Source organism: Mytilus edulis, chromosome 10 (genome assembly GCF_963676685.1).
Source record: "Mytilus edulis chromosome 10, xbMytEdul2.2, whole genome shotgun sequence".
NCBI lineage: Eukaryota > Metazoa > Mollusca > Bivalvia > Mytilida > Mytilidae > Mytilus > Mytilus edulis.
The window spans coordinates 83,433,778-83,458,498 of record NC_092353.1 but is presented as its reverse complement, the minus strand read 5'-3'; the positions used below and the strand labels follow the sequence as shown (position 1 = coordinate 83,458,498).

At 32.2% G+C, this 24,721-nt stretch overlaps 2 protein-coding genes across 10 annotated transcripts in view; one reads left to right on the top strand and one right to left on the bottom strand.

The window, feature by feature from the left end:
• LOC139492042 (neuron navigator 2-like) overlaps positions 1-8,561 on the bottom strand; it is a 322,278-nt gene extending 313,717 nt beyond the window's left edge. For all 5 annotated transcript variants that reach the window (XM_071280132.1, XM_071280142.1, XM_071280137.1 and 2 more), the window contains exons 1-2: positions 8,425-8,561; positions 8,168-8,261 (exon numbers count right to left, since the gene is read on the bottom strand). In XM_071280132.1, the coding sequence (XP_071136233.1) occupies positions 8,168-8,233 (66 nt within the window). In that variant the 5' untranslated portion in view covers positions 8,234-8,261; positions 8,425-8,561. The remainder of the gene's footprint in view (positions 1-8,167; positions 8,262-8,424) is intronic.
• A 265-nt stretch (positions 8,562-8,826) lies between these two features.
• On the top strand, positions 8,827-24,377 carry LOC139492043 (transcription factor E2F8-like). 5 transcript variants are annotated; one of them, XM_071280145.1, is made up of 12 exons: positions 8,827-9,108; positions 11,023-11,425; positions 13,158-13,237; positions 14,337-14,467; positions 14,947-15,094; positions 15,446-15,516; positions 17,270-17,354; positions 19,149-19,292; positions 19,776-19,847; positions 20,260-20,301; positions 21,318-21,515; positions 22,866-24,377. In XM_071280145.1, the coding sequence occupies exons 1-12, from the start codon at positions 9,081-9,083 to the stop codon at positions 23,942-23,944; spliced, it is 2,481 nt and encodes an 826-aa protein (XP_071136246.1). In that variant the 5' UTR covers positions 8,827-9,080; the 3' UTR covers positions 23,945-24,377. The 5 variants fall into 5 exon arrangements, with proteins under 5 accessions (XP_071136246.1, XP_071136245.1, XP_071136250.1 ...); XM_071280144.1 differs by having other exon boundaries at positions 20,254-20,301; XM_071280149.1 differs by lacking the exon at positions 8,827-9,108 and adding an exon at positions 9,689-9,825.
• Positions 24,378-24,721: the final 344 nt, after the last annotated feature.

The window sequence follows — 24,721 nt, the reverse complement described above, 5'->3', positions numbered from 1 at the left end:
CCAGAAGAACTCTCCCCTCTGTCAGGTATATAACATTGGAAGCCCCTAAATCCAGGTATGACCAGTTGAACTCTCCACTCCGTCAGGTATATAAGATCAGAAGTTCATAGATCCAGGTATGACCAGTAAAACTGGCATTCGGCCATTATGACTGAACTATATTCAGGACCAAGTTTCAAGACGTACCTTTGTTAAAACTATATCTGCAATTATATTTTGAAAGATTGATTTGAATATTGAAGCTTTATATATTTTTAATATGTTAAATATTATCATTTGAATGAGTTTCAGTGTCTTAAAATTCTTAAAATAAGGTTTTTAGGTACCCTTTTATTTTACAATTTCTTTTTCATAATTCAGTAAAAAATCTTGTAAATTAAGCTGTTTAAAATTTTCTGGGTCTGTGTCTCATGGCCTTGATATTTGTTTTAAATGAATACAATGTAGTTAGTTTGTAGCATGTGTGGAAATGCATCCTTCAAAATCAATTAAAACAATTTAAACACATAGCTTTGATCTAAGATAAACACTGCTTGCATTATTTCTATCAAACAGTCTTATAATAATATTGACTATTACAATTTTGAATTTGTAGGTTACTTTGAATTCTTGCATAAATGATTGTGTAGGTTAATTATCATAACATAAATGATAGCTCTCTTGGTTATACCCATGTAATTTTTCTTATCAGTTGAGTAATTATAATAAGGCCATAGAAATCTAATATTTTGTTCTTTGAAACATCCAGGCTATACCAGGTAAGCTTTTGTTTTCAAATATTAAAGTGTACAGGCCACATAAATATAAAATTTTGCTTGTTGGTAAAAGGTTGTATTCTTTTTCCATTTTTATTATAAATAGAAAATTGATTATCAATTTAAGTTATCCCTACTGAATTTTCTACACAAAAGAAAAGCAACATTATCTTTTTTGGAACTAATTCTGATTATCTACCCAACACATAAGACCGAGACCACCATTGTCGTCCCTTGATTTTCGTTGTTCACAAATATAGTCCCTAGTGTTGACAGTGGGTTACTTGCCATTAATTTTTATACCCCTTCCAAATTTATTTCTCCATGTTTAATGCCTCAAATTGCAAGTAGGGGGGTGAAATTACACTGTAAAAAAATTTGGGTCCAAAATTTTAAAGGAAAGTAGTGATTTGGTCCAGCTGAAAAAGGTTTAAAATTAGCACTTCCGTAGCTGTCAAAAGATTTCAAGACGCCCTATACATAAAATTGTCCATATTTTGAGTTAGAGATGATGAAGTTTTCTATAATTTTGATATAATTTGTCCCAAAAGTAGTACAACACACTGTAAAAGTTTCTTTGAGAAAGAGCAGGTGGGATTTTTTTTATTTTCATTTATGTTCTAAAAGAAATGCACTACGAAATAATTGTGGTCTCGGACCTAAGGATGTCCCTTGACTTTTAGTTGATTTACTTTCCTTCTAATAAATTCCCCTTTCGGAATAATTAAACAATGTTGCTTAAACAATTTATGAAGAAAAATCTATAATTGACAGAAAGTAGATTTTTTTTTTTTAAATCATTTTTATATGCACCTTTTTCACAAAATTTTATATTTAATATGACCGGATTTATAATATTAAATAAAACAACAAATAAAGCAAAACTCAAATAGCAACAAAAAAGTCAGTCATGCTGGGTGTGTAAACATTCTGCCATGCCAACAAACAAACTGAAAAATAAAACAAAATAGCAAAATAAGTTTTAAAATATCAAAATAAAATAAAATAGGCAATGTTCACAAACATAATCATACCCGTAGCCAGGGGGGTTCGGGGGTTTCGTGCAAACCCCCCCCTTGAAAACAAATAAGCACTGTTAAAGTCGATGTTCTGTTCGAATTGTGACTGTTAAAGTCGAGTTTGTTAATCCAACGAACCCCGCTTTGGAAATTCCTGGCTACGGGCCTGATAATAATCCAGAGGTGGATCCGCTTGCTGCAGGAAAGGTGCAGCAAAATAAAATTGACCCAAATGTGTTTCACAGGGAATCTTCTTCAACCTTTTTTGTCATTAGATTTGGTATTTTGGATCCACCCCTGTAATTTTTTTTGTTTTCTATATCTACTTATCTCAAGAAAACAACATGCAAACAATACACAAAACATGAAAAGTTATGTAAAGCCTCAAAAGGGGGTCTCTTTGGGGGGTTCTGATCCAGGATCCCGCTTACTGTTTTGTCAGATTCCCGTATCTCGCTTTTACTATGTACCTAAGCAATTCTCATTTTTTTGTAATTTCCCATGTCCCGCTAGCCCTCAATTCCCGTTTTCACGGCACAATAATTTGACTTTCCCGTATCACGCTTACGAAAAATCGGCAATCCCGCGTCACGCTTAGACCCCAATGAGACCCACTCAAAATATCTGTTTCTGCTAGATAAAATTTAGAATGGAAATGGGGAATGTGTCAAAGAGACAACAACCCGACCATAGAGCAGATAACAGCCGAAGGCCACCAATGGGTCTTTAATGCAGCAAGAAACTCCCGCACCAGGAAGAGTCCTTCAGCTGGCCCCTAAACAAGTATGTTACTGGTTCAGTGTGATGGACTTCATACTAAACTAAATTATTAAACCTTTTCTGTTTTTCTGTTTTATTCTATTACTTTTCATTGCTGGTAAACATGGTAAATAGTTTTAGCAAAGACATTTTAAAGATATATATATTATAACAGTGTTTCTCACTTTTCATGCTTTTAAAATCCTCAATAAACATTTGACGAGGTCCCTGGGGATAACAAAGAACACATATTTGTAAACCTACACGTACAAACATTTTTTTAAACTTTTTATTTTTTGTAAACTATAAAGCTTAGTTTCGGGTTTCTTAAATTTGTATATATATGCATGCACTTTTTAAAGATGTTCAAATTACAGATAATTCTGAACTTTTATGCTAATGCTCTCTGTAAGGATAATTACAAATGTACATCAATTTAGTTCCTATTTCAAAATCCAACAGATTTTTTTTATAGATCTCTATAACCAAGGATTTGTATAGTAACTATACAAATCCTTGCTATAACCAGAGACATATATACACATATGTGTATATATGTCTCTGCTATAACTACCTGCCATAAAAAGAATACACTATGTCAGATGCAATGAAAAAATTAAATCAAATAGTCTCCTGATTAAACAGTTAATTATTTTTTATGACATATTTGTTTAATATTACTTAATTAGGTGTTAATTGTAGAATGCTAATAGCCACAATTGACTGTGAACTGGCTCCCTAGTGTGACCACATGCTAACAAGGATCCAGTCACTAACAGGCATGGTGTTCAATTAACACTTTTTAATAATTGATTTTATTGGTTCCTGCTAAGATGGACTGAGTTAATTACTTAATCATAACAAATGTCAGAAAGATGCTACGCTCTTGACAAGCTGGATCAGGAGTACTTCACATTTTTTTCTAATGGGTAATTTTGATATTTAAGTGAATTATAATAAATGATGAGTAAACTATTTATTTTTTTTACAATTTTCAGATGATTTTTTTTCGAATGGGCTAATTTTAATTTTTATAACACATTTTTTTTTCAATTGAGAAGATAATCAGTATCAAGAAATGTACAGTTAAATATCCCGGTTTTATCTAAATTGAAAGAAACATTTTCCAATAACAAAATGCAACCTTCAATCCAATCAATGGAAAAGACAAGTACATTAATAGTAATAAATTTGAACTAGTCTGTCCGGATTTCTGCTATAAAGCTGTCCACATTAATCTTTGGCCGAGGCCAGCTATTGCAAAAGTACACTCAAAAGGAACATTTAAAAAGAGGGCAGCTCTAAATTTGATTAAAAAAAAGTGTAATTGAAGTCACATTTTCAAAGATTTTTGCATGATTAAAGTATGATCTAATATTGGATTTTGATTGGTAGTAGATAATTTAAGCCTATTAATTCATGTAGTTCTGCATTCTTTAATCTCTGACAGGTTCTAAGACAATTTTAAATATACTCAATTTTAAGATTGTATATAATAACATAGGTAATTACAATTAAATAGGATCACAAGTCTCCAATCAATTTATCATAAATACTTAAACAAACATTCTAAACTATAATATTGATGTCACCCCTGGGTCATGTACAGATAATAACATCTATAATCAGGGAAGAAAAGTCGCATGCCATAGAATTAAAACAATGAGGTGAGATTGCCCCTGGTCAAAGGGATCAATCAAATATGTTGATTCAGCAATTCATTTTCAATAAAAGCTTATGGTCTTACAGACAAAACTGATGTTCTCTGGTACAAAATGTATTATGAATAAAATGACAAACATAAAACACAATAAGGTTAGAGGTCATTATGATTTTTTTTTAATTGGCAGGGGAAGATATTCTAAAATTATTATCAAACTGCAGCTGGGATACAAATGAAAAAGATTTTCAATGTTTAATATTCATATCTTAAAATACATATTTCTTTTGAAGTGCATCGGATTTTTTCAAAATTACAGAGTTTTAAAGCAAAAAAAAGTCCATAATGTATTTTCAAGTATCCTTTCCATGTGTAACATCGGTAGTCTCAGTTTCTATGTACAATTATTGACTTAAGAAATCATGAGTGATCATATTTTGTCAAATATTCCTCTGTGAATTTAGGTTGAAATACATTGTACAAGTAGGGGGTATAAAAGAAGGGTCCCCTACTTTACCCACCCAATTCTATCACTGCATTTCACTTTAATCAATAATATCAATGGAACATTATTCTGTGGATACTCAGAACATACAGACAAATTTGAGTGTTTTCTCTCAAAATAAACAGAGCTTGTTTACATGAGGAACCTTATTAATTTAAAACAGTCTTGTCAGGTTGGAACTGACCCAAGTCGACATGTTTCCACTTACAAATGTAGTTCAAATGTCAAAATGACCATATTTCACACAGTGCCCTTATTAACATCTTCTGGCATTTTAAATTCCATAACACTTGGTTACATTTCTTTTTATTTCTGGAGCAAAACTCAATACACAGTCAAAGGTGATGAATCATCAAGTAAAATGGATTAAATGCAATGAAACTGATTTGTAATTTACATCAGAATAATGAAAGAGATATTTGTTGTTCTAATCAATCTGATACACTTTTGCTTATAAATAAAATTCCACAACAAAAAAATCCATTTAATGCAATTGCTACGTTGAGTATTAAAATATAACAGGCTATTATTTGAACTTGGAATTATTTTTAATTATGGAATTTGCTTGATTTCTTGTTATTGAATTTTTAATAAATTCCATGTTTATTCTGTACTGAAATGTTCTGTGCTGTGCACAACACTTTCTATTACACAGTACATTCTATTTTCAATTGAATGTACTGTGCTGCGCACAACAATATCTAACCAAAATACATTGTATGGAAAGTGTTTATAATTAACCGCTCAAAAGATCATAATACAAAATAAACATGGAATTTATTAAAAATTTTAAACACAAAAAATTATGCAAATTCCATAATTAAAAATAATTCCAAGTTCAAATAATAGCCTGTTATATGCCATTTAGTGACAATTAGAACACTCATAGAAATGGGGTTTGGCATTTAAAGGACCAAATTGATGATTCTTCAAATCTTTTTTAGGAATGTATTACAAAATTAACAAAAATAGACAGGACCAAATTTATTTTTATAGGACATGTACATTTTGTTGTACTCTTGGTCCTGTGATAATTTAGAGGACTGCATGTTATAAACTTCTTTTTTATTTTATGAATATTAAGCACAATAAACTTGAGGAAATGATAGATTGAATATATTTAAAAAGACTGATATTTGAAAACTTAATTGGTTGTATACTGTAACATGTATGAAGAAAAGTATTCGGGAAAGGTATTGCTTAAATTTTTATTTTTTGTTCTATAAAAAAAGAAAAAAGAATGAAAAGAAATATTGGCTACAAGCTCAAAATTTGTCATCTCTGAATATCAATGAATGATTTTTTTTTTCTCAGTAGGTATAAATAGGTATGGAGTTAATTCAAATGCACAAAATTATCTACTAGTATCCATTTTGAAACAATTGTAAGATCATCATCAAACAATTTCATCAATGTAGCAGTAGTGTCTAAGCTCAACGTTTGGAGCATTTACTCCAATCCTCAATTCCAGCTTTTCCGTTGTGGTTTTGAACATTCAGGTACAATTTCAAAGAGATCCATAAACTTGCACACAAATAATTGTCTGGAAAAAACAAAAGATGTGTGTTTTTGGCCACTTTTTCCTAAGCTGTTGGTACCATAACCCCCAAAATCAATCCCCACCTTTCTTTCATGGTATTGAACCGTGTTTGGTTTAATTTCAAAGAGATCCATTCACTTAAACTTAAGTTATTGTCTGGAAATCAAATGTGTATTCAAATGACGACCCTGTCCCTACCAACAAAGACAATGCCACCACAAAAGCATTATACAAATGCATATTTATAGTGGTCATATAAAAAGCTGTTAATACCACCCAAATGGGTCAGGATCCCTAATAGACCTTGACATGAGGAACTCAGATGACTTAATTAAAAAAAAATATTAGTCCGCCATACAATTGTGGATGCTGTGATTTTAAAAATGGACATAAATGAACAATAAGAACTGTTTTATAGAGCTGATGTGATGAGAAAAGAAATATATAGATTTGACCTGAAATAAATTATTAGAAAGGACAATTTTTTTATTGAATTTTATGATCAGAATTTTGGGATTATTTCATGAGGAGAGTGACATTTTTCACCATCTTCCGGGGTCCAGCAATTTGCGAAAAAAGTAATCTCACTTGCCACCCCGAAAATTTAACCAGACATGTATAAATGTATCAGCTTCGATTTGAGCCATCATACATGTTCAAGTAAACGATATGGACTGAGCAACGGAGGAAAACGCTACCATTACCGCCTACGGAGAATTAATTGTGAATGTTGACCCAAATACTATTTTTATTCAGCCCTTTTATGAGGGGGATAGGAGGGGTCCTGATCCCGAAATCCCGGGCTTCAAAACACGAAATCCTGAGGTCCCGAATTGAAATAAATTGAAATCCCAAAATTCGAAGAAAAAAAAAATTCCCAGTTCCCCGGCAGGGTCAGTCCCGAAATCTCAAGCTTAAAAACACCTGATCCCGGAGTCCCGATAAAGGTCCTATCCCCCTCAATTTATATAATTTTTTTCCATTAATTCAATTTGTGTATTAAATTTCCTTTGCAACCTAGCTATCTACCACACTGAAGGATTAAAAGCAGGCTGTTAGTTATTCTCAATTGAACTGTATCATATAAGGCCTTCTATAGATAACTATACAGCATGGGTTTTTCTCATTGTCGAAGGCAAAAAAAAAATCCACTTCATTTGAACTTATGGGGATACCACATCTCCTTATCATCAAATTAAATGTATGTTGCATTATTCATTTTGATGAAAATGCTAGATTTTAGAGACATTCCCAGGGTTGCCTGACATTGGGCAAAACAGAGTAGAAATTGTTTTGGTACTTCAGATATGTTTAAAGTGATGACTAGGGACTGACCTTATTTATCATTCAAATCTTCGGACACAATATGAAATTTTAATAAGACTGTGAAGAAACTGAAAGGTGACAAAATTATGTACATCCAGACAGTTATAGCCTATTACATTAAAACTGATCCATCTTTATTTGCTCTTATAGGTAAACAAAGCCACTATTATATTAAGATAAACAAATGTATTCTCTAAAGAGCCTTGTGCCACTGATGGCATCATGCTACACTCAAATTCAGAATTATTTTAATATGTGTCCATAAAATGAATTCATTTGATTTTTTAACATTACATGGCAACATCTTTCAAGTTAAGAGTTTCTTTTCTGATTTTTTATATTACTAATTTATCATCATATATATAATATATTGCACCTGTAGTTTTTATCATTCTTAATCATGGGTATCTTTAATTTAGTTTTATTCTTCTGCAAGTTTACATTTTAATTTATAACTGACATATTAGTTTTATCTAAATACAGTCAAATATGTTACAAGTTTAAAATAAACACCTGGATGGATCATCTGTTAATATTGACACTTTGTCATTGGTCATTCATATGCTAAATGAAGTTTAATTAAATTGTATATTATTTACCTACCTTGATTGTTTCTTCCACAGAATTGGGTGGGTAGGGTTGATAGTGTTGGTCTCCATGTGTTGCCATTCCTTGTTTATTTACAACATGATGAAATCTGAAAAAGTGAAAAGTCACCTGTTTTTGATGTTTTAGTAAATTTCCTTGTTTTCGTCAATAAATCTTACGTATGTGGTCATTCATATTTCCAAAAGAAAGCACTGCAGTATTAATAATTCATAGCATGAAGGGTAAAGCAAATAAATATCCAAGACATTTACCATTTTCGTCACAATTTAAATATTTGTGTATTCCATTGCAGGTGTGTATTGAAGAAAACACGCACTTCCTTGTGTAATACGTCACGAACATTAGTGTTAAATACTTTTTGTACATTTTTTTTCTCAGGGAAAGGAAAGTTTGGGAAGATGAGCCCTATTTTTAGTGTCAGGGGTATAATTATATATATTTTCACACATTGTTTTTTTTTCTCAAATTAACAGTGCTGAGGAATAAACAATTTTGTCACGACTTGTTTTTCGTTTAATCTATGCTGCACATGGCTTAGACTTGTTCAAAGACATTGACCTGTCAAACTTTGAACTGACCCCTGAATCAATATTCTGATTGGCCAAAAGCATTTCAATCAAAATGGCTTTCAAATCTCATTGGAAATAATAATATGGGCGTTTCCTTTCTGTCTTAAACCCCGCATCATCTCGCGCCAAATTTCCGCGGAAAATGTTGTTGTTGTAGTCAGTTGACAGAGAATTTTTCGTTTGTCTACGAGAATCGTTAGGAATAGTCTTTATTTGTTGGTTTTTATCTGAAGGATATTATTTTTTAGCTCCGTAGACACATATGATATTTGTAACCTTTCAAACCCACCTACGTCATCCACACAAACCTCATTTGGAAAGGAGCCAAAATACCAAGAATGAAACAAGAGCCAGACGATTCCCCAAGTAAGTTGTGTTCTATTTATTGTTTATGATGATTGTATTGAATGGCCTACCACCAGTAGACTGTGATTTCACCTTTCTTTTTGGCTGATTTAATGGATAATTGAATACAAATATGCCTGACCCACATTTGAAGAGGATTTGACGCGATGGCTAAGTATCCCCTTGTAAGATGATTTAATGAAAAATTTGGCTCTTAATGAAACGTTATTACGTTTGTTAAGTTATTTTATAATATTTAGAGTTTAGAAAGAAGTTTATTTGATAAAAGAATGTCTTCACAATCAATATCTCGCAGTTGTCATGTCTAAGCCGGTAATTTTTCCGCGAACTTTTACGTGCCATTTTTGATCAATTGACCTAATTTGCGGCCCTTCTGTATTTCAAACAAAAATAATGTCTTTTGGCTGCTGTAACAACTGACTGTAATTGACATGCGTTAATTAATGAAATGTTTCTTAATTGATCTATTCATTATTGATTAAATCGACATGATACAACGGCAGTGAACTGTGAAAGAAGATCACAACAAAGTCCGTTATTGTCGATATGCAGTAGGCGGGCCGGTATGGCACACACGATCACGCGCCAAATTTGAACGCGCTAGCTTATCAAAATTTTGAACGCCAGAAACAATCCCAACTGTTTTCTGTTCAACCTTACAGAAAATTAAGAAATTTGTTAAGGATTTCATAAATGACACAGAAGTATTTGTATGTGGTAAGATTGTCTGACCTTGGGGAACATAACAATTTTTTTTTTTTGTAAACAACAACAAACCTAAAAGCAGTGGCAGAAATGAACATGAAACATATCAGAATGAAACTTGTCTGAAAGTGAAAGGTATTGCCAAAAAGAATGAAATTAAGTTTGTTTGGTCAATTTTTAACCCGAAAAGAAATGTTTTCACCAGAATTAATTTTGTGACTCTTACAAGTTCAAACTGATTTAAACATATTCATATGCAGATCTAGGATTTTGAAGAAAAAAGGAATGTGCCAATAACCACATTTGTAGCTCCTTGATAGCGGAACAGTTTTTCCTGTCCCCCTAAATCAATCTTTCATATATGAATGCATTATTACACAAAAAGTGATCAGGAAAACAAGATAATCCCATTATGTATATTATAGAATATTTATTCACCAAATAAGGGCCACAGGAGGGCATTTGCATACAAACCATATTTTAAATAATACACATGTGCAATGCAATCTAGACATTACTGCATTGTCCTGTCAAGAATTAGATTTTAAAAATGAAAATACTATTATAACTTAAAGATGACTGAATCATACGTATACACTTCTTGGTGAATTTTCTGTGTCACTATTCACCAATTTTTTTTTCAAACCACTAGCTATAGCTTTTGAAACCATAATATTCCAACACTTTTCTTATGTGTTTAACCAAAGCTTTGTAAATACTAGTACTAATAAAAAAAAAACAAGATTACTCAATGTTCCTTAAATGAAGGTAAAGTTTGATTTTACAGATTAAGCTTGTTGTTGAGTTGTAGTTTTTCAAGTAAAGCCAAGTGATGCAATGAGTGTGGGCCGTACAATAACTTGAAAACACTGAAATCATTTTAATTTGAGATAAATATGTGTTGTCTCTGATGTCTAATTGAAGAACAAGTTTAGTTTTCGTGATTTTTACTTGTATTTTTAAGTTGTAGATCAGACCTTTCAGCAGCAAATAGTGATTCTTAGACTGTTGTCCGTGCAGTAACTTTTAAATGCTTTGACAAATATTTTCAAATTTAGATATATGTTGTTTCCCCAGACTAAATGACAGTCAAGTTCAGTTTTCATGATTTTAGCTTTATCGTTCTTGAGTTGTTATTCTATCTTTAGATTGAATGAGAAAATAATGATGATATAAACTAACGGTATGACATTATGATGTCTTTTTCAGATATGTCAGAGGAAGCATCTAAAGGCGAGGAAAGAGTCCCATTTTCAAAATCAACAAATATAAACAGAATTTCTGAAAAAGCAAAAAAGTCTCAGAAACAAAAAGAAAGTACTAAACCTATCAAAGAAGGAGAAAGCCCTGACAGTAGACCAACAACTCCAGTACAAGAAGGTAAAGAGGACGGAGAAGAAATTGCTGCACCTCTCACACCAACAACTAATCTTAAAATGCTTTTTAGTGCCGTCAGTCCGGAAATTAGAGATAGGGAAAGCAAAATGAAGGACATATCAATTGGAACTGATGATGATGTGGTAGTTGTAGAACCACCTGACTTTGGAGATGATTTTGATTGGAAGCCAGCTGGTTCCAGGAAAGAAAAATCACTTGGATTGCTTTGTGCCAAGTAAGATTTGTACATAGTTCATCATAGGACATGTCACATTAAAAAATAGTTCATCAATTAGGACATCATAAAAAAAATCATAGTTTTTGGTTCTTATTCATCTATACACAAATCTGTGCATTTATTATATTGCATTCTTAGAAGGAGTTATTTTAAAACTAAGATTATCCTAGGGAAACCAAATTAAGTAACAAAGTTTTATTTTGAAAAGTTTGCTCAGCGGTTTTGCTTTGTGAAATATTTAGGGAGCACACTTGTGAGCAAGGGTCCGGAAACGGTCATATTTGCCAGTCATGTCCTAAACTGAAACTATAATGTCCTAAACTTTTAATTGGGATTTAGGTCAAATTTTATTTTTCAACCGTAATAATTTCGGTCATTTCGTTGAGATCGACTTTCAAAATCGCCATTTTGAACATATTTTTGTTTGTTATCGACTTCCTGTAATTAAACTGCCACTTCATTATAGTGTTATAATCCTGAGGGCCCTCCTAATAACTATATTAATGCCTCGGGGAGCTATTGGCTAATGATTGCTAATCTCTTTACCTGTGTTTTTAATTCACACCTGGCAATTAATCACAAGCTCCAAACTATTATTATAAAGAAATAAAAATTCCATACCAACTGGCTTCATTATTTAATTACTCAACAGGTCAGACAATTGTCAATTATGATTTAAAATTAAATAAAAACTTGGTTAAATTTCATAGAAAAAAATATTTTTTTACTTCTAACACACGTGCTTTGTTTACTATGTAATACGCATGTTTGAAATTCTCTTCCACAGATTTAGACAATTAATTGTAAATATCAAATAATTTCATCCTAAATAAAGCTAGTGCAACTATTTTAATTAATATTCTTACACTATTAAAGGTAAAATATTAAAAAGCCGATGATTTCCTGTGATTTGGATAAACAAAACTAATCCCGGAAATGAGTCCGGAATTGTTCATTTTAGTATTGTCGGAGTACATCCGGTTTGAATTTTGACTTCAGAATCAAAGGAAACGTAAGCAATAACTAAGAATATTATCGTTTTGAGTCATTAAAATCATTTTATTTATAAACTGTTGCCTTCCCTTAATTGCTCTTGAACGATTTTTGGAAAATGGTAGGACAAATCATGAAGTAAATGCGATGCAACAGTGAAACAAGTTTGTTGATGCTACGAACATGACGATCGAGTATGAGCATACTCAAAATGAGTCTCATGCAGTAATGTGATTTTGACAATCATTTTTTGAAAAGGGGCATCAACTTTTAAGTTGTATGAAAATGACCGAAATTAGGTGAAAAAATTTCCGGATCCTTGCTTGTGAGTATTTCTCCGTTAATAGTACATAATTCGTATTATACAAGTTGAGTAAGGCAGTGAAGAATGCTGTAATTTTATGATTTTGTTCAATTTATAGAGTCAGTCTTAACGCTCAAGCACAGGCCTACCTGCCATGGCTTGTAAAAATCATCTCTTCAAGCCAATAGCATTTAACTATAATTTTCATGAAATTCAGCTTTGGGACTATATTTGAATGTTTATAGTGAAGACTGATAAAGGTGTATATTAGCCATTGATTTCAAAGCTTCACACAAAGATATTGTTATGAGCATTATTTTCACAACTTGGAAATAAAGATAATAGATATTCACAAAACCACTATACTTAGTATTAATTGTACATAAACTCAAATGTCGTTTCAGCAATATATTTTGTTTTATTTATTTACAGATTTTTGAATAAATATCCTGAAATGCCAACAACCAAGGACAGTAATGTTATAAGCTTAGATGAAATAGCTAAAGATTTAGGTAAGAGTTGCTGGAATATAGGAAAGAAAAAGAAACTCAATTCTGAAGACAGGGCTCATCTTTCAAAATAATTGTTTTTCAATTTAACTCTTGTTGTCTGCTTCTGCAATATTTAATATCTCAAAGTTTAATTATAAAGTGCTTTTGATTTGAATGGACATTTTCATTGTTAAAGGCTTCATGGTGACCCAATACATCTGTCCTTAGGGGGTCTTATCAGTGGTCTCTATGGCAATCATGTCTTGAAAGTGATCATAGATTTTATCAACATCAAGAGTTCAGTCTGTGTTTCATGGAATTTTATGAAATTTGGACTAGAGCTCATTTATAGCCAAAACACAGTTTCCTGAGCAATCTTGGAAATGTGTTATTATTTCAAGTATTTTTCTGATAGATGGACTTTTTGACCTGACCTTTTTGTAAATTTTCATGGATTCATGTTATGAAATTTGGAGAGAAGCTTTTAAGCCAACATTACACTTTTATGCTGACATTACAATAATAGCAAGCAAGACACAGGGTTCTACAGAAACCCTTACAACTTTTTATTAATTATTGGTTGCAATTTATATCAAGCAATCCTTTATAGTAAATGAGAACCTATCAGTTCTATTTAAACAACAGCAACAAAACAGACTATTTTATCTTGCTGAAAGAAATGAACACGTTACTTGATATTTTTATTTTTAAAATCTTTTCGTAAACGTCTAGTTTAAGAGTAGAAATAAAAGCATGGTTTTGAATTCCTTTAATTTCATTTAATGCCCGGAATTTTTTTTGAGAAAGTTAATTCTCCTCTTGGTAAATAGAGGACGACATGTGCTCAGTTATACATAATAGCCTGCATATACTCACCATTTGACTGGGGCACTAATCTTGATTTATATAATAATAATAAAAAATGAGGAGATCTGGAAATCAAAACAAGAACAGAAACAAAAAGATTAAGTAACTTTTATGTAGTACTGTTATATAGTATAAAGTATATTTAACAACATCAAAGAATCTTTGATTTCAGTTTTCACATTTATAAAACATGAAGGTATAGCACATTTACAATTATATTATATATATATATATATATATTTATTGATTTTAGGTGTAGAAAGAAGAAGGATATATGATATAGTAAATGTGTTAGAGAGTGTGGAAATAGTCAGTAGAATTGCTAAAAATAAATATGCCTGGCATGGCAAGTCTAACTTGCCTGTAACATTAGCTAAACTAAAGGTAATATATAACACGAAAAGCAGTATAATCATGTGAACTTGGGTAACGTCATGATCACATACAGATCGTTAGAAAGTGCTAAAAACATATACATCGTTTGCCATCAATGACAATGTTGAAAAAATAAGGGTACTAGTCATAGGAGTTATTTGTTTACCTTGAATGTTTTTGTTGATATACTTCATTAATATGCATTATCACAATAGAAGAGCTGGATGCAAATTGAAAAAATAGGGCATCAAGTGGATACTAAGGGTAACAGCAAAACACTTACAATTTATTTTTGTGCAGCCTGATTTGATACAAGGAACAATAATCATTGGTTCAGGTTTTACTTGAAATGCAATTATATTTTGATAGTTAGCATGTTCATAAGAAATATGATATTCTTGACTTAAATGTTTCATTTAGTGATTGAATGAATTGTTATTCTAGGAATATTATGGTGAGAAATTTATAAATAACCCATTTTATTTTAGGCACTAGGAGATGCAGAAGGTTTTGCAGAGCAGATGAAGAAATTACGAGATTTTGAGTTAAGTCGAGAACTAGCAGAACAGAATGCAGCTATGTGTGGAACCAAGCTTGAAAAACCAACATTTAATATTGAAAATCTAGGTGGAACAGGTAAATTTCAGTTAAAAGATCAAAGCTGTAAAAAGTTCTTAATATAGTCTTTTACAATTATTCTTTACTTGGCCTTGATACATGCTGCTGGGAATCTTTAAAAAGATGGTTTGGCTCTTCTTTTGTAGCTGAAGTAAAACTAAAATTAAAATTTACAGATGTTTTACTGGAAGAAGACAAAAATAAGATGGGCATTATTATTTGTCATTATGTAACAGTTTGTCCCTATTTGAAATCATAACAACCATGTTTAATGTAACAGCAGATCATGATAAAATTAATACATCTGATAGAATGAACATTTCTGTAAGTTTGTTTGACATAATAAAAAAAAATGATTTTCTTTTTCAGCATTGATGAGAAAAGACAAATCACTAGGCATAATGAGTCAAAAGTTTCTGATGCTGTTTCTTGTTTCTGAGGTAATAGTCTTTTCTTGTAAAATTACTTTACATTTACACTGTATTCTCTACTGAAAACTTTTGTTGATCCAAAACAGGAAATGATAACTTATGTTATTGCACTGTGTCTATGAAAAACAATTTTCCTGGGTAGAGTTAACCACACATTTAAAAAATCAAGGAATTATTAATTTTATATTGGTATGCAGGCAGACTTGGGCAAAACCATTAAACAAAGTATCACAGGAATACATGAATCCACTGTATCAACAGCATTTATAACTAAAATAAGATCAATGTAAATTTATACTTTGTTATTTATTACTTTTGAGTGACAAAAGAATTAATTATTATTTATAATAAGCAAACTCACAAAATGAATATACTCGTCTCAAATAACTATCACTGCAGTAGCTAACTTTAATTTTTGTAAGTGCTTGTAATACCCATTGAAGATATACTGAGGATTCATTTAGATTTTCGTTGGTGTCAATATAATTTTGGTTGGTAAACAATATTTGTTTTCAGACTGAAGAGTATCAAATTTAACAGGTTCATATTATAATCCTATTAAAGAAACTTAAAATGAAATTTTTGTTTAGTATGTGAATTTGTGGTTACCAGTACCCATGAAAACCAGATATGAATATAAGAAAAGAAGATGTGTTATGATTGCCAATGAGACAACTCTTCACAAGAGACCAAATGACACAAAAATTAACAATGAAAAAAAAAACATACTGCTCTAAATGGCCCCTAAATAACAAATGTAACAGAATTCAAAAGGGAAAACTAATTGCCTAATTTATGTAAAAAATTATGAACAAAGCACTAATGATAATAGATGCATTAATGTGCCTATTGTTATGCGTTTACTTTTCTACATTGGCTAGAGTTATAGGGGGAGGGTTGAGATCTCACAAACATGTTTAACCCTGCCGCATTTTTGCGCCTGTCCCAAGTCAGGAGCCTCTGGCCTTTGTTAGTCTTGTATTATTTTAATTTTAGTTTCTTGTGTACAATTTGGAAATTAGTATGGCATTCATTATCACTGAACTAGTATATATTTGTTTAGGGGCCAGCTGAAGGACGCCTCCGGGTGCGGGAATTTCTCGCTACATTGAAGACCTATTGGTGACCTTCTGCTGTTGTGTTTTTTTCTATGGTCGGGTTGTTGTCTCTGACACATTCCCCATTTCCATTCTCAATTTTATGATAAATATTTTAAACAATGCCTTATAATCCCAAATCTACATGAATTTGACGAACGCTGTTGAAGTTTACATCTGTCGTGAGATTCAAAGGTTGTAGCCCATATGGAAAAAGTGTGATGATTTTATATCTGATATTTCTAAAGCTTTGATTTCATATGACAGAGTTGAAAATTAGGGAAATGGGTTGAAGAAATAACATATACCTTATATTAATTCAAAATAAAGACTGGGGAATCATCTTACATGGTGGGAGTCTTACATTTTCATGCTTAGATAATAAGAGGGCAAACAGTAATGTGAAAACTAATGAGGGGGAGATAAACCTAATTTAATTACCTATTACATAGTAGATTATTCCATCGTAACAAATTTCCCCATTTTATAACAGATATGTTTTTTTGTTTTCAAAGATATTGTGTGAATCAAACAATATGTGAAGGCCGTATGGTGATCTATAGTTGTTAATTTCCAAGTCATTTTGGTCTCTTGTGGAGAGTTGTCTCATTGGCAATCATACCACATCTTTTTTATATGAAGGTTATTTATCTTTCTCTTTTCAGCAAAAAACAGTGAATTTAGATCTAGCAGCAAAAATACTCATTGGTGATGCAAATGTAGATAGGTCTGACTATTCTAAATTCAAAAGTAAGTAAACACTTCAACCCAGTAATCATGATATACAACAACAAAAAATGTCACACAATGAGCTTTTTTTAAGGGAATAACCTAAGAGATTTGTTCATAGATTGAGTTCACTTTTCCAGGTACAATGTATATAAACTGTTAAAGAATATTATTTTGTTTTACCCTGCAAACGTTGTTTGGATTTATTTAAATTAGGTACATCCTGATTATGGTCCTGAAACATGTTTGTTCAAGTCAGCAGTTTTACCAGTAACTTGAGTAAGGGTTGTCATTGTAGATGAATGTTTAATTATAGCCTGTGTGAGAGCTACAGCCTCAAACTTTAACAGTAACTTGAGTAAGGGTTGTCATTGTAGATGAATGTTTAATTATAGCCTGTGTGAGAGCTACAGCCTCAAACTTTAACAGTAACTTGAGTAAGGGTTGTCATTGTAGATGAATGTTTAATTATAGCCTGTGTGAGAGCTACAGCCTCAAACTTTAACAGTAACTTGAGTAAGGGTTGTCATTGTAGATGAATGTTTAATTATAGCCTGTGTGAGAGCTACAGCCTCAAACTTTCATAAAGGCTACACTGAAAACTGCCTTCTTTTCTGAGGACATTTATTTTAATACAAGAAGTAAATGTTTATTTTCAAAAATAATAGCAGAGGACACTGGATATATAGATTCCACCACTGCAAAAAAATGTTACAATAATTCTCCACTCAAGACAGTTGAAATTTAGTATTTAAAGCGCGAGGCTTGCAGAAATTTTTAAATAAGTAAAATTTAACTGTTTAAGGTAGAGAAGTATCATTACACAGGAGTAGTAGTGGTGGAATCTGTTTCTCTAATGATTTTTATCCTTCCTTTTCAAAGATTTGTAGAAAGTTGTGTACTTTATAGGTGACTTCATCAGGCATGGTCACAGAAAGTTGTGTACTTTATAGGTGACTTCATCAGGCATGGTCATAGAACTTGTGTACTTTTAATATAGGTGACATCAGGCATGGTCACAGAAAGTTGTGTACTTTATAGGTGACTTCATCAGGCATGGTCACAGAAAGTTGTGTACTTTATAGGTGACGTCATCAGGCATGGTCACAGAAAGTTGTGTACTTTATAGGTGACGTCATCAGGCATGGTCACAGAAAGTTGTGTACTTTATAGGTGACGTCATCAGGCATGGTCACAGAAAGTTGTGTACTTTATAGGTGACGTCATCAGGCATGGTCACCGAAAGTTGTGTACTTTATAGGTGACGTCATCAGGCATGGTCACCGAAACTTGTGTACTTTATAGGTGACGTCATCAGGCATGGTCACAGAAACTTGTGTACTTTATAGGTGATGTCATCAGGCATGGTCACAGAAACTTGTGTACTTTATAGGTGACGTCATCAGGCATGGTCACAGAAAGTTGTGTACTTTATAGGTGACGTCATCAGGCATGGTCACAGGAAGTTGTGTACTTTATAGGTGACTTCATCAGACATGGTCACCTTTTTTCATGAAATCACAATAGAAATTGCTGAAGAAACCTAGAAAGTTTGACATTTAGTTAAATTTCAACCAATCATTTGCTGAGAACAGAAATTTAGCTAGTGCAGAGAATATTGATCAAGAAATGTGAAAATAGCACAGAAAATTCAAGAAAAAACATTTTAAAAGTGGAATAATAAACCAGGATAACAAAAACAATTCACCCACACACACATAATTACACAAAAGGAGAAAGAAAAGACTTACCAATAGTAAACATTTTATAATGTTTTTAAACAAATTCTTTACATATTTTTTTGTTTGTTTGCAGCAAAGATTAGAAGATTATATGATATAGCCAACATTCTTACTAGTCTAGATCTCATTAGGAAAGTACATGTAACAGAATTTAGGGGAAGGAAACCAGCATTCAAGTATATAGGACCTGATTTAATGCAGATGCAAGACATTAGTGGTAAGACAAACAAATATTTTTCTGATCATCTAGTTTTATTTTAAACAAACTTTTTTAATAATGCTTGTTACATAAACATTAAGTTGTCATGGGGAAGCAACTTAGGGGAGGGGCAGCATTATTTCAGAGTTACATTTGTTAGGGGGGGGGGGGGGGGAAATGCAATTGAGGGTGTCTCATTAAAGCTACCTGTTTATAAAGCAGATAGCACTATGTCAACTTTATGAACTGAAGTTAACAACAATACTTTTTTGGAGGCCAGTTCTTGTTGCTTAACATCACAATTTTACAATTATATTATTACTAAAGTTAGAACTTCTTTAAAATTGAGGAAGACAACCCCTGGTTTAATTGGGTAGACATGCCAGTTCATAAATAATTTGAAAATACATATCAAAGGTGTTTGTAATGCCATCCATTAGAACTAGAGTTACTCCCCTTGAAATTATTTCTGCTTACGTGTCAATTTTCTCCTTATTTCAGTATGTTATAATGATGGATTTCACAGACCAAGTTCGAGGCATTCGTTGTTGGATTGTGTGAAGAATAACCAAGGTGATTTTTATTTTCAAGTATGGTTTAGAAAGATGCAGATTAATTTCAATATCTTTTATATTTTTTATGTGATCTATCATAAGCACTAAGTTTCAGTTATTATTGTATGTACATCAAAGTTTAACTGAAAAATAAAAGAAGGATTATATATACAAGTCCAGTATCCCTATATACTTTTTCATTATTTTATTTTGAAAATCTATCAAAATGTTTTTCAGGTTTCACTATTTCTTCAAACTTTCCTCCTTTTACTGTTTTAAATTGTATGTACACTTTTGAGTACTCAGTCTGTTTCAAACTGTTTTAGAGTTTGTCTGACCGAAATAGAAATTTGACTTTTTCTTCTATATTTTCTTTTTATGTTGAGATAATAAAAACATCTATATTTATGTATTGTGTTTTTAAGTTGCAGAAATGGTATCAGGAAAGAGATCATCAGAAGCCCAAACTACTTGTAAGTATCAAGTCCAGTTCATGACATGCTACTTAGAATTTCAAAAATTCGACTTTTGTCAAAAAAGCGAGACATAGCGATCCTACATTCCTGTGGCAGCGTCCACAAATATTCAGTTATTGAAATTTTAATAACTTTATTAAACTATCCTGGAATTCTACCAAACTTGGAAAGAAGCTTGTTTATGATCATAAGCTAGTATCAAGAAGGAAATTTAGTTAAAATTTTGTTCCTGTTTTTCTGTATTTTACTTATAAATGGACTAAGCGAGACCCTGGGTTCCAATAAATTTTTTATTATTTACAGAGTAACTTTCCTTTGTTTGGTACACGTGATATTTAGAGAATAACCTTTTATATTGAAATCTGCAAGTGAAATAAAATTTTGTCAAAATTATTAGGTAAAGTCAAATACAATATTTTAACTTTTCAAAAGTTTCAATTTATGTTTGATTGCATTACAAGGGGGTAAAGGTAAAACCTGATTTAACCGCTCGTTTTTCTTTCTTTTTGTTATGAAAATAAGGAGATGTGGTATGATTACCTATGAGGCAAATGTCAACCCAAAGGCAAAAGTTTAAATGAAGTGGATGTAAAGCAACCTTAAGGCCTTCAACAATGAGGAAAACCCATATTATATGGGGGTCTATAAAAGGCTGACATTAAAATTTAATTCAATTGAGAAAACTAATGGCCTAATTTATGACAACCACTGAACTACAGGCTCCTGACTTTGGACAAGCACATAATGAATGTGTCGGGATTAAACATGATTGTGAGCACTTAACCCACCCTAACCTAGGACAGTGGTGTAACATTACATCATAAGAACAAACTATAAAAATCATTTGAAAATAGCTAAACTCATCAGATGGATATAAATACATCTAACACAACACCCTAAATAGGGATGAGAGCAAAATTGTAACTGTGAGGCCAAAAATCATTGCTATGTGTAAAGCAAATTTTTTGGTGTAGTCCTTATTATACTACAATATCTTCACTTTTTAATTGTAGATGACAAGAAAAGGAAGACTGATCCATGTAAAAGTGACAGAGGATTACAAGTGTGTGTATGTGAACCAGTAAAGAAACCATCATTTCCTCGACATTCATCATTTGAACAGATTTGTGAGGTGGCTGAGAAGGAACGGCAGAAATTATACGAGTCTATGTCACAACCCTGTAGTCCTACTCAGGATTATTCTGGTGATGGTAGGTGTAATCCATGACAGACTGGATCAGATCCAAACTTTAAAAAGGGTTGTTAAGGGTTTCTATACTAAACAAATAGCTGTCAATGCAGTTAAAAAACCTTAACGATTATACTTAATTCTTCAAAAATGTTGTTAGTTTATTTAGAACGAAATAATGGCAGTTACATTGGAATACTTATTTTGGGTTAAAAGTCGAATTTATGGAATTTCATCTATCTAATGCCGAAAATTTGCAAATTTTATTAAATTTATGACCACAACATTAACCCTTTCCTCCATAATGAGACCTTTTGACGCCACCCCCTTTACTCCATAATGACGCCTTTCGACGCCTGTGTAGTGCCTCAGTTTAAATGTATTACCTAGGATAAAACTTCATCTGACTGTAAAAAAAAATGAATCTAATATAAAAAGGATATTCATGAGAACATCTGACTAAAATTTCATTGATGAAAAATTTGTTTTCGCAATGCATTAATACTTTAAACCTGATGTTATTTTTCATTGAAAAAATCCTATGCGAATCAAGTACGTAAAAAAAAAAATCCATGGAGGAAAGGGTTAACAAAACTGTGTCCATGGTATAAGTGAGTAATATATAGAGACAAGTTCAGTTTTAATTGATATTTGATATGAAAATCCCCTACTTGTGACAGAATGGCCAGGGAAGCCATCATCTCAGAGTAGCTTCTGTCAGGGTGGCTTTCAATGAAAGGGTTAATCAATGGACCTGTTTCTAAATCATCCAAGAGTCCTAGAATATCTCCCTTGCAAATATCTGTGTATTAGATTGTACAGGAAACAAATCGCAAGCTGTGTATTAGATTGTACAGGTAGCAAATCGTAAGCTGTCTTGTTTATGAAAAATAGTCAAAGGTTAACCCTTTCCTCCATTGAAATTTTTTTTTGGCATACTTGATTTGCATAGGATTTTTTAAATAAAATGCTGAACATATGCTTTAAAGTATTAAGGCATTGTGAAAAACAACTATTTCATCAAATAAATTGAAGTCGGATATTCCTACGATATTCCTTTTCATATTAGATACAAATTTTATTAAGTCAACTGAGGACACTTTGTAGTCAAGTGATTCAACTGAGGTACTACACAGGCGTCAAAAGGCGTCATTATGGAGAAAGGGGGGTGGCGTCAAAAGGCGTCATTATGGAGGAAAGGGTTAAAAGAAAGAAAGAAAAACTATTTAAAAACATGTGATTTTAACAAACATGTACATTAAAATCTTCTTTGGCGAAATACTTTGTTTTTTAATTTAAAGTTACTGGTTCATAAATGAGCAAGTTCTGTTAATATTAACCATATGTTAAATTTATTCCTTTCTTATTGCAGAGTTTACAAAGAGTTTGAGTCAAGGTGACACCCCTACTGCTAGCCCGCCAAAGAAAAAGGGTTCAAGTAAAATAGTGGTACAACGCAATCTAGCTAGTGAAGAAATCAGAAAATCAAAAAAAGCTGAGACAATTATTATTAAAACTGGAATACCTGCATGTAAAAATCCAACCATGATTCCTCTTACAAAAGATCAGATAGATGCTGTTTTAAAATCACTCAAAGTTCCAGTACCTCTGAAAGGGGACAAAAATGTCAGTGAAGAATCAGAGGAGTCGTCAGATGAAAAATTATCCAATAAAAGATCATCCACTGATAGTGAGTCGGAATCAGCTCCTAAAAAATTTAGGGTTGACTTTCCTTCACCTCCTTCAGATGATAATATAGAACAGAAAACTTTTTCTGACGGCAACAAAACACCAAAAGCACTTCATACAACTCCAGAATTCGTAGGTACTGTTGAACCTGAAAAATCTAGTGACTATGAACCATTGGCTGTGCCATTTTCTGAAATGGAAGACTCAATTGAAACAAATACTCATGTTGATAATTCAGTTGCTCAGATGGTAGGGAAAGTGCTCAAAACGTCACAATCAAACATCCAAAGAATAGCTGTTCAGTTGCCAAATCAATCTCCTACAATACTTCAGTTTCCAGTAGTTAGTGTAGGTTCACCCACAGAGGCAACGCGGGTGGCGCCTTCACAAGTACAAATTCTTCAAGGCATGCCAGTTAGTACGACAGGAAGAAATGGCCAGTCATTTAATTTTATGGTACCTCTAACATTTAGTCCTCCGTTGACACCTGATGCTAGTCAGTCATTGTTCTCCTTCCCGTCGTCAAACCAAACAAGCACCATGGTTACACAGATACAAACATCTGTGGGAATGGCTACGTCTAAAAAAGCTATCACCATTCCAAAGTTTGTCACTCCGACGGAAAGACCAGTTACTACTCAGTTCTATAGGAGCACCCCTGGTGGGTTAGTTCCTCTTACATCTAGTGAAATCATTACTCTCTCTAAAGATGGACCTTCAACGGCAGTGAGAAAACTTGATCTCCCAGACATTAGTGTGTAGTTATGGCTTCTTGCTGGGCAATGGGCGATAGAATAGTTGTGTGTGCATGTTAGATGTTAGACTGTGTATGAAATTATTATTTATTAATGAGCTCAATTTCCATAATTTGTTATCTTGTTAATTAGATGTATCCGATTTTAGCATGATGTATAATATATGGATGATTTATTTATGTGTGTATGTATGTGTGTGAGTGTATTTTATGTCTTGTCAGTGCCAGAGGAACTTTTAGAAAGTTTCTTTTTATCTATTTTAATAGTGCAGAGAATAACTGAAGATTGATGCAATTTGTTGTTGTCAAAATTGTTAAGTTTTATATTATAATTTTAAGGAATTTTTCTATGTACTTAATGAATTGTACACAGAATTGAATTGTACATACAATACAATGTTTTGTAATAAACTATTGATTTTATAACTTATCAAACAAAAAGCTCTCATGTGTTTGTACGATGAATCAAGTTTCGGTTAACAGCCAACTGCTTTCTTTGGGTATCCCTTCATTTTTACTAGCTGGAAAAAGATAACTGCTTTCTTTGGGTATCCCTTCATTTTAACTGGCTGGACTAAGATTATAACTGCATTATTTAGGTAACCCTTCATTTTAACTAGCTGGAATAAGATTATAACTGCTTTCTTTGGGTATCCCTTCATTTTAACTAGCTGGAATAAGATTATAACTGCTTTCAACAGGTATCCCTTCATTTTAACTAGCTGGAATAAGATTACAACTGCTTTCAACAGGTATCCCTTCATTTTAACTAGCTGGAATAAGAT

Bases quoted from the DNA above. Each gene is read 5' to 3' on its own strand.
- LOC139492043 (XM_071280144.1), top strand. From the start codon at position 9,081: ATGAAACAAGAGCCAGACGATTCCCCAA. The intron at 19,848-20,253 runs GTGATTTTTATT...TGTGTTTTTAAG, and splicing joins TTGTGTGAAGAATAACCAAG to TTGCAGAAATGGTATCAGGA. The intron at 21,516-22,865 runs GTAGGTGTAATC...TTCTTATTGCAG, and splicing joins TCAGGATTATTCTGGTGATG to AGTTTACAAAGAGTTTGAGT.